Source organism: Lycium ferocissimum, chromosome 7 (genome assembly GCF_029784015.1).
Source record: "Lycium ferocissimum isolate CSIRO_LF1 chromosome 7, AGI_CSIRO_Lferr_CH_V1, whole genome shotgun sequence".
In the NCBI taxonomy this organism is placed as follows: Eukaryota; Viridiplantae; Streptophyta; class Magnoliopsida; order Solanales; family Solanaceae; genus Lycium; species Lycium ferocissimum.
In genome coordinates this window covers 25759860-25772695 of record NC_081348.1, presented here as the reverse complement: position 1 = coordinate 25772695, position 12836 = coordinate 25759860, and the positions used below count along the sequence as shown (strand labels likewise).

The window sequence follows — 12836 nt, the reverse complement described above, 5'->3', positions numbered from 1 at the left end:
TCCTACCTCAACTATTCCGATAGGAAACTCACAAAAAAATCATAGTTCAGATGTGTTTTTGACCATTAAATCCAATGGATGATTGAGATCCCTTAAAATTAGCGGGTTTGAACAATTAAATCAGAATAATGAAGAAAGTCTTGGTTTAAAAAAAAAAAAAAAAAGAGAGACAATTTTTTTTATACAGAATACACCTAAAATTTAATCAACTCACTTCACTTGAAGTTAGTTTGTCGCTCAATTTTCTCCTGTCATTTAACTATTTCCTCTGTTAGAAATTGTCAACAAAATTAGCTAATCATCACTACTTCGTATTACTCCCTCCGTCTTAATTTAAGTGTTTTACTCTTTTTTTAGTATGTCCTAAAAATAGTATCTTTTTTTATATTTAGTAAGTTGACAATTCAAACATCTTACATACTAAGTTTTTAACGATTATACACATCTTTCGTTTAAGACCACAAGATCCAAAAATTTCTTTTTATTTTTTAGCTACGTTTCTAATCAAACTAAAACACTTAAATTGAAACCGCAGGAGTATATTTTATCCTTTCTTTAGAGTCTCCCATAAACTCACGTCACTTAAACTTATGTTTCACTGTAACTTCAAATACTATTTGCAAATGAATGTTTGTTGTACAATTTCGTTAATTGCCGCTTCTTTAACTTGAAATAAGGAATATAAAGCTAAAAAATTGGCTCGAGAAGTATGTCAAGTAAAATAATAATTTACTTACAAAACTTAATGTTTTTTCCCACGTGAAATTCCTATTCAAAAACATATACAGTAAATTTTTTACGTCAACTGCAAATACTCTTTTTTTTTTGTTTTTGTTTAAATCAACCAAATATTGTCAAATCATCTGTTTATTCTCTCTATTTTCTCTGAACTCATTTTTCACTTCTACATATGCAGCATAGCTAGAGGACTCCTGTGGGTCCTAAATGTGATGATGAGATCATCCACACTGTGGCCGTTACGTTTGGCATCACGAAGTCCACGTGGCATCTTCTTACTGGAGACAGAAATGAAACGCCTCACAGGGTGCTTTGAACGCCGAACTGTCCCTTTGACTTTATTCTTTCTTTTATTTTGGAGTTGAGTTCACTTTTGGACTCGCTTTCAAATTTTGTTAAGTGACGATCAAGTCCTACATTCTGATCTAATTACACTTACTTCCTTCTCAACCTTCATCTCAATCAGATGGAATTTCCTTTCCCTTTTGAAATAAAAGAGTTAATGGTCAAAACCACTATATCACTTTTTCGTTAGTTTCTTACATAAAATATCAGATGTGCGAGTTTCCTAACTGAACTATCATGCACCAACTATTTATCTAAACACACCTCAACTATTAGGACCTGTTTGGACATGAGAATTATTCACTTTTTTTCCGGAATATTTTTTCACTTTATGGTGTTTGGAAAACAACCAATACCTTGTTTTCACTTTTTTCATTTTTTGTTTTGGACCTTTACTTTTGTTTTTTTGTTTTCAATTTTTATCCCAAAAGTTTTTATATTGCTCAATTTTTACCCTAAAAGTTCACACAACTTTTTCACTGGTCAGAGACAACTTATGTTGCTCAGTTGCTCTCCACTCCAACAATGTTGAACATCATGTGCTAAAAAACCTCTAAAAGAAAACGTTGGTGGGGATTTTGCAACAAAATCATATTTAGAGATGTTATATTTTTTGTGTACACCAGTAAGTCTCCTAGTTGCAGCCTTTTGATGGAAAAAAACTATCAGTTTTGAGCACTCCATAAGCTGGTCTCAAGTATAATTGATAAATTTCTTGCACTAGTTATGTTTATTAATTGCTTTGGGTGGTTTTGGTAGTTTTTAGAAATTAGGGGTATAAATCATATTTCATGATTTTTTAGGAAAAGTACATTTCAACAACCAAATATTATTTGCAAAAACTATGGCCAAACACAACTCCAACTCCAACTTTAAAAATTTCAAAAAAGGTGAATTTTTTTTTTGGTTTCTATGACCAAACGCTTACTTAGTTGTTCTGTTTTCCTACATGAACTATCACCATTGTTCATGTAGGAAAAATGAACAGTTGATAATTGATGTGTGTTTTGATAAATAGTTGATGATAGTTCAGATAGAAAACTTACACCCCTAATAGTTCAGATAGGAAACTCACGAAAAGGTAATAGTTCAAGTGTATTTTTTTACCATTATCTCAAAATAAAATGAAAGTATTATTTGTAAACACTCACATATACGACATCCGCTTAATATTAAGAAAAATTGATCTTTTCGAATTTGTTCATTATGTTGGGTCAAATGCATGTAAAATTGATTGATTAGGTAAATTATGCTTATTGGAACTGATTTAATTAGAAAAAACGATTAAATAAAGTGAGAAATCTAAAACAAAACTTTCTTGCTGTAATGTTGTGAAAACTTCAGAATAATTTGACAAAATTTAAGCTCAAAAGAAAATTAAGATGTCGAAGTGCAATTATCATATTCGAACAACTTTAGAGAATCACAAGCACGTTGAATAAAATTACGAAAATAGAAAAGCAATGATAGTTTTTTTTTTTTTTTTTCCTAACAGAGGGTGAATTTCATGTACAGATGGTCACATAGCTGTGACTTTTTTCACCAGTCACTTAATTATGTTTTTAAACACAAAAATTACAAAACTTTGCCCTTACTAACACAAAAATCACATATGCCGAAAAATTCAATTTCCTGTGGATAATACTTTTTTGTTAATTAAAAGTATTCGACCCGGCCCAATCCAAAACTTATATCCGATGAGTAACCTTTTACTCCCTTTTAACCCGAATAAATACAAATTAAATTAAAAGGAATTGATGCAACCCGACCCGACCAAAACTTATACGCAAAAATTAAGATACTCTTACTTTTGTTTAGTGTTTTGCTATATAAGGAGCATACCATATGTTATATCAACCATATTTGCCAGTAAGATATAAAATTGCATTTTTCCCTCGTCTGAAAAGAATAAGGATATGTTACTATTCTTTTCAATTAGACACTATTCTTTTCAATTAGACACTGCAAAGTTTCACCTGATCCAACCATTCTCGTTCAAATCTCTTCTTTAAATTATTATCTACTCTAATGTTCAAATCCCTGTATATCTTCATTCCTAATCTTATCTCTCGTAGTATGCCAACACATCCATCTAAGCATCGTCCTCATCGTTGCTACCTTCATCTTCTTAATGTGCGAGTTCTTCACTGGCCAACACTTCACCCCGTACAACATAGTCGGTCTAACAACCATTCTATAGAACTTACCTTTAAATTTCGGTGACACATTCTTATATATCATATAGGACCCGAATGCAAGCCTCCATTTCCTATTGTTTTTCCTTTAATAACTTTTTATATATATTATCAGTATAATGAATACTTGACGGTATATATAATTCAAACTCTCCTTTAATTTGTGTCTTACAAGCTTTTATATAAGGACAACCGATTAATGCAGAAATTAACGGCCTGAATTATTTTTCTATTTTTTTGTTCAATTTTTAGAAGTACTGACGTGTCTATCATTTACGCAGAAGCGGACAAAAATGGTAATCGTTGTAAAAGTAGTTGCCACTTTGTCACATTTACGAGTTAAACCAAAAGATATCCCTTCCATTATACATATAATAATAACGGAAAAGGGCCAAATATACCCCTATTGGAAAAGGGCTAAATATACATTTCGTCATACTTTGGGTCCAAATATATTCCTACCATTATACTATTGGTACAAATATACCCTTCCACCATTAAAGTTGTCCAAAGTTGACATCCAATCCTACATGGCACTAACAATAGATGAGGTGGATGCCGCGTGGCATGCCACCTCACAACCCCTAACCCATTTTATCCTTCCTTTTTATTTGTTCGTCCACCACTAAATTTCCTTCCCCTCCACCACCATTGCCATCATTGCCGCCACATGGCAGAGGGTGGATATATCAATGCAGCTTGAAAATCTTCGTTCCTATTGCACCACTTTCTTTTGGGGTTTTAATGCCTGTCAATTGGACTGGGAAATCATTAGAGCACATTGAGTGATTGAGGATCTAACATTCAGTATCATTAATAAACTTTCGATATCCAATGTCCCACCTGGATTACAGAGGTGAGGATTGAGTTTTGTCCATTCTGTCTTGGTATTGTTGTGAAATAGCTACTTGCAACCATTTTATAAACTGAGTTTGTTGTGTAAAATGCTCGTCATTAATAATTAATTTGCGCTTCTATTACCATTCGAAGTTTGATATATCTGGACATTTTATCCGTTTTGGATGAAGTGTATTTACCGCTACGTGTGACGGCAATGATAGCGATGGTGGTGGAGGGGAAGGAAATTTAGTGGTGAAGAACAAATAGAAGGGAGGGATAAAATGGTTAGAAAGTGGTGAGGTGGCATGCACGTGGCAGATCCACCTCGCATGCCACCTTTTTTTTTTTTTTTTTTTTCCGGACCATCACCATCGTAGTGATGGGGGTTTTTGGGACCCCTACCATGTCAATTGAAACCAAAATTAGTTACATTGGAGGGGACATGGCACCTTACCTCCATACATAAGATTACATATATATACTATTCGATATACTAATGCATTGAAACTTAAGGAAGTTAATGCATAACATCTAAGTCACCTCAAGGCGGTTCAAAGCACCACCAATTTTTTTAACTCTTCTCCTAAAGGAGGGAAGGTCAAGCTTATTCATTCTGAGCGGTCCTCTAGCCTCCGTTGGCAAGTCTCTTTCATTCAAAAAAATTCTAGGGACTTGAATTTGTGTTGCATATTTAGCTAGTGCATCCGCCACCTCATTCCCTTCTCTAAAGCAATGCTTTATCGAGATACTCCTGTGAGCCATCTAATCTACTGTTAGTGCCATGTACGATTGGATGTCCACTTTGGACAACTTTAACGGTGGAAGGGTATATTTGAACCAATAGTATAACGATAGGGGTATATTTAGACCCAAAGTATAGCGAATATTTAGCCCTTTTCCAATAGTATAGGGGTATATTTGGCCCTTTTCCGTAATAATAATAATCATAATAAGCTTAGTCAATCAATTAATGAAGTGAAAATTAGTTGAATGAAAATGAAACAATTTGAATTTTATGCCATATAACTATATAAGAAATTAATTATTCCCTAACACATTTTTAATGTGACATAATAAATTTTAGATTTATCCAATATAAACTGACAATATAAAAGTTTTTAGAGTAATATAGTTATATGTAATTGACATTTAGTAACTCCATACATAGCGTGTATATATACTTTTAACTATTCAAAATAGTTAAACATTCAAACTTTTGTGCCATGAATGATTGAGTTATCATGAAATTAATCAAGTGAACGTCTAAGAATTAAAAGTTAATTAGCCATATATATGCGTATCGATTCACATTCCTCATCGATCATTAGAACAATCATATATTTCGAATCATGCACGTCAAGAGCCGCATCTAGCTTAACCTAACCTTATCTTTTCATGCTTTTTATAATATAGATAGACGAAATTTATCTTGAGCATTTGAATGAGAAACTGCAACAAAATGGAAGAAAAATAGAAAGAATATATACAAATTGGTAATTCTGTGACTATAGTCTGTTTCGAGAACATATATTTTGTTTATTTTTGTTGACATGATATGATTGATTATTCGACTAAATATATAAAAAAACAAATAAAGTGCCTCCCCTGAACAATTTTTTTTAATAGTTAATCTTCATACGTACTTAAGTCTTCAGAATTTTCTACAAGGGGAAAAATACAATCGATGGGACTTCAGTTAAAGTGGGGTAAGATATATAAGTGGCAAGTTTTGTAGCTTGAATAAGAAAATTTTAAAACTAAAATAAAATGATGGCTGTCAATATCAATCCATATTTTCATGTTAATTTAAAAGTTTTGCAATACCAACTTAGCAAATCTAGATATGGTTAGACAATGGACAAGAATCCATGATAATGATTTTGCTACAAATGTTATTTAAAACACAAAATTGTTACTTTCTTCCGTCTCTGCTTCATTTCCCATCTTTTCCTTTTCAGTTTCACGACAACTTGACATCTTTCATGTAAACATTAATATAATAAATCTCTATCAATATAAATTATTACTTAATTCATCTATTCCAATTTATGTTAACTACTTTGCACCGGCTCATATTTTAAGAAAGAAATAAAAAAAAATTGGAACTTGTAATTTTAAATGTGGCATAAGATTCTTGTAGCTACAAAACTTTTGAAATATGTTACCTTACCCATATCATAACATTTGTGTTGGTTATTAAAATTTCTCATTAAGGGTAAAATGAAAAGTATGAAATTTATTGTTTCCAAATTTAAAGGTGTACGCTATTCTTTTTAGAACGGATTAAAAAGGAAAGTGTGTCACATACACTGGATTACATGAAATAAACATTAGCATGCATAGTCTTAAAATGTTTACTCTCCTTACTATTACAAAGAAAAGAAAGAAAAACACGTCTAATTACACAAAACTTAAAAGAACTAAATGATAAACCAAGTAGCTTTCTAGGTAATTATGTCATTCCAACAAACTCTTTATGTATAGAAAAAAAGAGTACAAAGCCGTTTCTATTTAGTTTTTATTAAAATAAAAGCTTTGTAAAAGAATAAAAAGATGAGGTAGAATGAATTCCTTTTCAACGTCGAAAGGGAGAGATATAGTTGGCGTCTTTTGCCCTCTACGCAGCTTGAAACACGCAGAGAAAGGCTAATATAGACACTCCCATTGACACGTTTCAACATCCCTTTTTCTCTCTCTCCACAAAAACTATTCTCTTAAGTATTAGTTTGTAAGTTAGTGTCATATAGCAATTGTTTTTTTTTTTTTTTCTAGTATAAAGCAAGATTGGATGTATTCTTCTCGTATTACATCAAAAGTGGTATTGAAAGAAAAAAAAATAGTTTACTTACTAAAAGAAAAGAAAAAGGAAAACATGAAGGGTGTTGCTAAATGCTAATGCTAGTTAGCAAAGGCCAAAACTCACGAGAGGAAGGAAGATAAATAAAAAGCCAGTTGGCTTATCGCATGTTTGCTTCACGCAAGCAACTAAATGGGGTTTGCTTCATCGCGTGGCTTTAAAGACTTCATTTAGTGTTTAAAACACCCCCTTCCTTCCTCCACTAAATATATTCTACTACTACTACTACTACAACATAACATAAATTAAATAAAAACATTAATACCAACAGATACCACCAACCAAACCCTAGGGAATAACCTTTTTTCTTCTCTACGAACCCCTTCAAATTATGTTCCAAAAGAGGTGAATTTTCTAAGAAAATGAGCTCAAACAATCCTAGTAGTAGCACCGGTGGGGTCACCGCCACGGGCGGTGGAGTTGGTGGTGGGACCAGTGGCAGTAGTAGCAGCGGAGGAGGCGGAGGTGGTGGTGGAGGGGGAGCAGGAGGAGGAGGACCATGTGGTGCTTGTAAATTCTTGAGAAGAAAGTGTGTTGCTGGTTGCATTTTTGCACCTTATTTTGATTCAGAACAAGGTGCTGCCCATTTTGCAGCTGTCCACAAAGTGTTTGGTGCTAGCAATGTTTCGAAACTTCTCCTTCATATTCCTGTCCACAAACGCCTTGATGCAGTTGTCACTATTTGTTATGAAGCTCAAGCAAGACTCCGAGACCCCGTCTATGGCTGCGTAGCTCATATCTTCGCTCTTCAACAACAGGTTAGTATTAAACTGTCAGCGTATATAACTTAAATTCGTGAAAACCTTCGGTCTCTATATAAAATCGAATGATTGATTCATACAACTGAAAACTTCATCAGGATCAGTAGTGTTTCCTTCCATGACTATTACTATTAGGCTAACTTAACACTCATCATATGAAACTTTTGTTTCTTGAAAAAGACTCATTTATCCTCACAAGAATAGTTTTAACTCGTGGATTTTATTTTATTTTTTAAAATTATTTATCTCATTCGAAGTCTGTCTTATCATTAAAGTTGGTAAACTAAAGACACCCTTCTCTTCTTCCGTTACAAATCGTTTTGCTTCTTCTTTTAGAACTTTTCCAACAACTGATTTATCAATTTGTGGATAAATACAAGGCACAAAACCATTTGCGTATTCAAGAATCTTTATTATTTTTTAACCATTTTTTCTCCATGCGTTACAAATATGAAACTCTGAAACTGACCTCTTGCGGTTATAAGAATACTCTAGCTAAGATTTGTCCAAAATAAGCCAATGAGAGTTAAGATTATGATGATCTTGAAAACGAAATACAAATTTAATATTTTCATTGACAAGACTAAAATTTTCAAGTGAAAAAAGACAGCTTTTAAGCATTAGTGTTATATAGAAGATAAAGCTTAGCTTCGTATTAATTGAGGAACATGGTCTTGGATCTGGCATTGGTTGTCAAAAGTAACTTCTTCTTAAGGTTGCGATGAGTATGTTTTAAGATTTTGAGTTGGCATATGTAAATTTGTCTCACATTTTTGTGCGAAATTAGTAAATTAATTAAAGTCCTGTATATATATGAGTGAAAATAATACTCACTACTTTTAATAGAGATCTAGAACAAGATTTTCTTGTACAAGGGGAAATGGACCATGATGTGTTGCATTTAGGGAACAGTTTTATACTTTGCTGAAATCAAGAAGTTGTTTGATTGATTAACTTAATTATGATGATGTGGGCAACAGTGCCTCTACTTTTCACTTCCATACCTCTCTGAATTTTGCTGTTATTAAGGAAATGGTCGGCATAGGCCTAAAATATCCTTCCATCTTCTTCTCCTTATTCAAAATTCATAGAAATATTCTTCTCCTAAACAAATAGAATAGCTTTAGTTTTCTCCCTTTAAAGAATATATTTTGGTTATTTGTGGCACAAGGGACAGTGACCGCTCTTTTGTTGTTTCTCTATAAAGCATGTTGAAACCGATACTCCTCAACTAGAATAATAATAAAAATTAATAGAAGCTTTTTCTAGTAGTAGTAACAAATAGCCTTTTCTTTTTCATTAATCCTTGTTAGCAGCTTGACTTAAGTTTTGCTCTTCCATTAGTATAGTGAATTATGCTGTTTGTTGATATACCTGTCCTTTTAATACCATATTTAATGTTAATTAACAGTGTCATATGTTTGTGTTCACTACATTCAGTTGCTTTCAGAATAAGGCCGATTTTGATCCATTGAATGGATTAAACGATTTTTAATTAAAGTTCTACTTCAATAATTCACTTGCACTAGAGATTTAGTTAGACAATTGTCTCCGTGTCTGCTGGTTGACTTTTAAGGTTATTTGCTGCTTACATTTGGATCATTTCTCTCGTTTTATTTAGTCATTTGGAGTATGGAAAATAGGGAATTGCTTAGATGACTTTTATGCTTCCAGATTGAACCTAAACCAATTTTTATTCCCTTGAATTTGTGTAATGCGGCGATCCCAAAGTCCTTGCTTTGAATTACGTAAAATCCTGTAAGAATATATTAGTAATATAACAAAATTGAAGTGTATAACTAATGGTGTTTTACAGAAATGGCATGAGTATGAAAAATATGAAGTAAAAAGGGGACCTTTAGAACCCAGCATTTTGATGATTTTGTTATTCTTATGGAAAAAAGTTATCCCCCAGCTCACTTTGTGTGCATTTTAGTGAAATAGTTTATGCGGATTCAGGTTTTAGCTTCTGTATATTTTATGTAACTTCTTGTGCTATATTGTGTTTGATTTTTTCTTTTTAACGTGTATTTTAATATGAATACTTTGATAACTTTACACGCTTAAAAATTCAAAATGTTATTGAAAACTATGCTAAAAACTATGCTATAAAAACTTTTGAATTAGAAACTCTCTCAATACCAATATCTGATCACCTTTCTATTTCACTAATCTTCTATCAGAACGTAGCCAAATAGATGACTCAGTATGCATTTACCAAATTAAAATTGCATTTCTTCTTTCCTTGTAATCGACAGACAAAAATGAAGGCATTTCAGATCATCTCCATGATACAAAATGGTTACTTAGACTATATAGCATGCAATACCTTCTCTTTAGATTTGGCTAAAGCAAATGTCAATTTTCATGTAATCACATCCCGAGTCTTTTGAGAGTTTCACCCAACATGTAAGAATTACAGGTAAGAGTCTTTATAACCTTCCTTCTAAATTAGGCGGCGTTTTAGCTTAAAAGATTCAAAGCATAATTAATTTAACCACAATTGTGCTCCATGAAACTGTTCATTTTTCAAATATGGTATGTTACTCCCTGAGTTCTTTTTTACTTGGCCCATGTTGACTTGATACTCCCCTTCAAAAAGTATTTATTAGGAGTCATTTTACTAAATTACCCTTATTGATTATGCTTTAAAAATCTAAATTTGATTACTAGTAGTAGTACTTTATGTAGTTATTTAACAATAAGGGTAATATTGAAAGAAATAATACATCTCTCTTGATTGCTAAAATGTATAAAGAAGTAAAACATATTTTTAGTATAAGTGACAAGTATAAAAGAAATAGAAGTATATATACTCCCTCTATTAGTCTATCCTAATTTATGTGTTACTTCCTTTTTAGTATGTTTCAAAATGAATGCCACACTTTTTTAATTAGAAATAATTTTAACTTTAATGTTTAAACTGTCGATTACCTTTTTAATGAGTAGATGCCTTATAGCCACATAGGCTATAACTTATTTTAGATTATAAGTTTTCTTTTTTTTTAAAAAAAAAAAAAAAAAAATCTTAAAATTCATGTCCATCAAAAACCGTCACAACTTACATAAACTTAGACAAAGAAGTAGTAAAGACTATAGAGTACGACTTAATTTCTGTGCACTAACAGTATACAGTTTTTCATGCATTGTAAACTCAGGTAGTGAATTTACAAGCGGAACTCTCATACTTACAAGCCCACCTAGCAACCCTGGAGCTTCCAACACCGCCGCCACCGCCACCGCCACCGCTACAACAACCTCAGACTATGCTCCAACAGCCAGCACTCTCCATATCAGACTTGCCAACAGCAGGAACATCAATGTTGCCAGCAGCCTATGATTTATCCTCACTTTTTGACCCAATGGTTCAACCCTCATGGGCAATGCAGCAACCGCGGCCGCCCCAGCCGCCTATGGACCCACGCCACTATGGCGGCACTAGAGCTCCGGTGGACATGTCACCGTCAACCGGAGGCGGCAACGGGGATTTACAAGAATTGGCACGTGAACTTCTGCATAGACATGGATCTCCAACACTTCCATGCACAGAACCCTCAACTTTGCCACCACAGACCAAGTGATGAGAGACAGTTTGAGAAGTACTGACCTATAATACGTTAAATAGGGGTGTACTCATGAGATTCATTTAAAAAAAATGAGGGTTTCAATTTTAATTAATCAAAAATACTTAGGCAAAGTCATGGAAATCCTTTTAATTTTACCCTATTTGTAATTTTGTTGATCCTTTCCTTTTTGTTTGTTGTACTTTTTTTTTTTGGAATACTAATTACATTCAATATTAGTTATAGATCTATAATGCTTTCTTTTAGTTACTCCCTGTACGTGTGTAGTGGTATCGCTATTAATTGATAACCTTTGCACATGACAATATCTAGTTGTTTGAATTTCGATTACATTTAGCGTAAATATTATCTTGAAAATTCTTCAGTTTATTTGCCAATTCAATCGATAATACACCATTGAGCGGTTTTAGATGATGAATTTCCCTTGGATAAGATGGCTAACAATTAATGGTGAGAATGCTCTATATTCATGTTATAGTCCAAGAAGTCATGGCAAAATTAAGACACTAAAAGATGTATGGTTTACAAGTAAATCGCATTGGTTGATGTTGGCCTGAGCTATATATGGGTGTAAATTGAATTGATTTACAGCCATATAAGACCTTGATTTATCTCTTTTTACATAGGATCTTATATTTATTTTCATTCTTTGTACATAGAATATTAGTATTCTTAATTGGTTTTTTGCTTGTGATCTTTTATTTTGTTTCCTTGTTAGTTTTGTGTTCTAGTTTAGGCTAAAATCTGTATCCCTATTTTGACTCCTAGTTGGAGTATAAGCAAATGAACCAAATTATTATTGAATATTATTGTTTGACATGGTATATTTCAGGGTAATTCCTTACGTTGCTTAATTTAATTTTATGACTTTCTTGCTTTATTATTGGTTGTTCTTGTTATTGCTAATTATGAAATATCTCAATCACTTTTGTTTATCTCTTATTCCTTAAATTTAGTTGCATCCACTCTGTCCGTCATTCCTTGGAGACATGGCCAATACTGTTGAACTTAACTAGTACTCCTATGTCTTAAATTATTTGGAGACATTTCTTAGCATAGACGAAGAATTATATTAAAGTAAACCACAGAATAAAAAAAATAAGAAGTTTAGATTTTTCCAGTTTTGGGTCATCATTAACAAATTAAAAGTATAAGCAATTACTAAAGAGTGTTTGTTATTCAGATTTCAGAATTATGGGTGATTATAATTAATTCGCTAGTTCTCACTATGGTAACCAACCTTTTTTTTTCACATAGGAGAAACACAACACCATTTTATCCATAGAAATTTCCTTTTTTTGCCATTTTTGTTTGTTTGTCTAATCAATGATCACAAAGTTTCTTAATTTTCTTATTAAATTTCAACAGCTTCCTCATGTATTTTGGTGTAATAATGCAGATACATTGTCCTACTCTAGTCACAAGGTCCAAGCTGATAGATTTTTTGCCCCCTTGTCCTGTCATAGGCTAATAGCTAGGTCTTTTAGATTGAGATTTGTATTAATCGTCGAGATTA

At 32.6% G+C, this 12836-nt stretch overlaps 1 protein-coding gene across 1 annotated transcript; it reads left to right on the top strand.

The window, feature by feature from the left end:
• The first annotated feature begins 6932 nt into the window (after positions 1-6932).
• On the top strand, positions 6933-11569 carry LOC132064034 (LOB domain-containing protein 30). Its single transcript, XM_059456891.1, has 2 exons — positions 6933-7733; positions 10895-11569. Exons 1-2 carry the CDS (start codon positions 7338-7340, stop codon positions 11315-11317), a joined length of 819 nt encoding a protein of 272 aa, XP_059312874.1. The 5' UTR covers positions 6933-7337; the 3' UTR covers positions 11318-11569.
• The last annotated feature ends 1267 nt before the right edge of the window (positions 11570-12836 follow it).

Coding starts and splice junctions, on each gene's coding strand:
- LOC132064034 (XM_059456891.1), top strand. CDS start 7,338: ATGAGCTCAAACAATCCTAGTAGTAGCACCGGTGGGGTCACCGCCACG. Junction 7,734..10,894: donor TCTTCGCTCTTCAACAACAG/GTTAGTATTAAA, acceptor TTGTAAACTCAG/GTAGTGAATTTACAAGCGGA.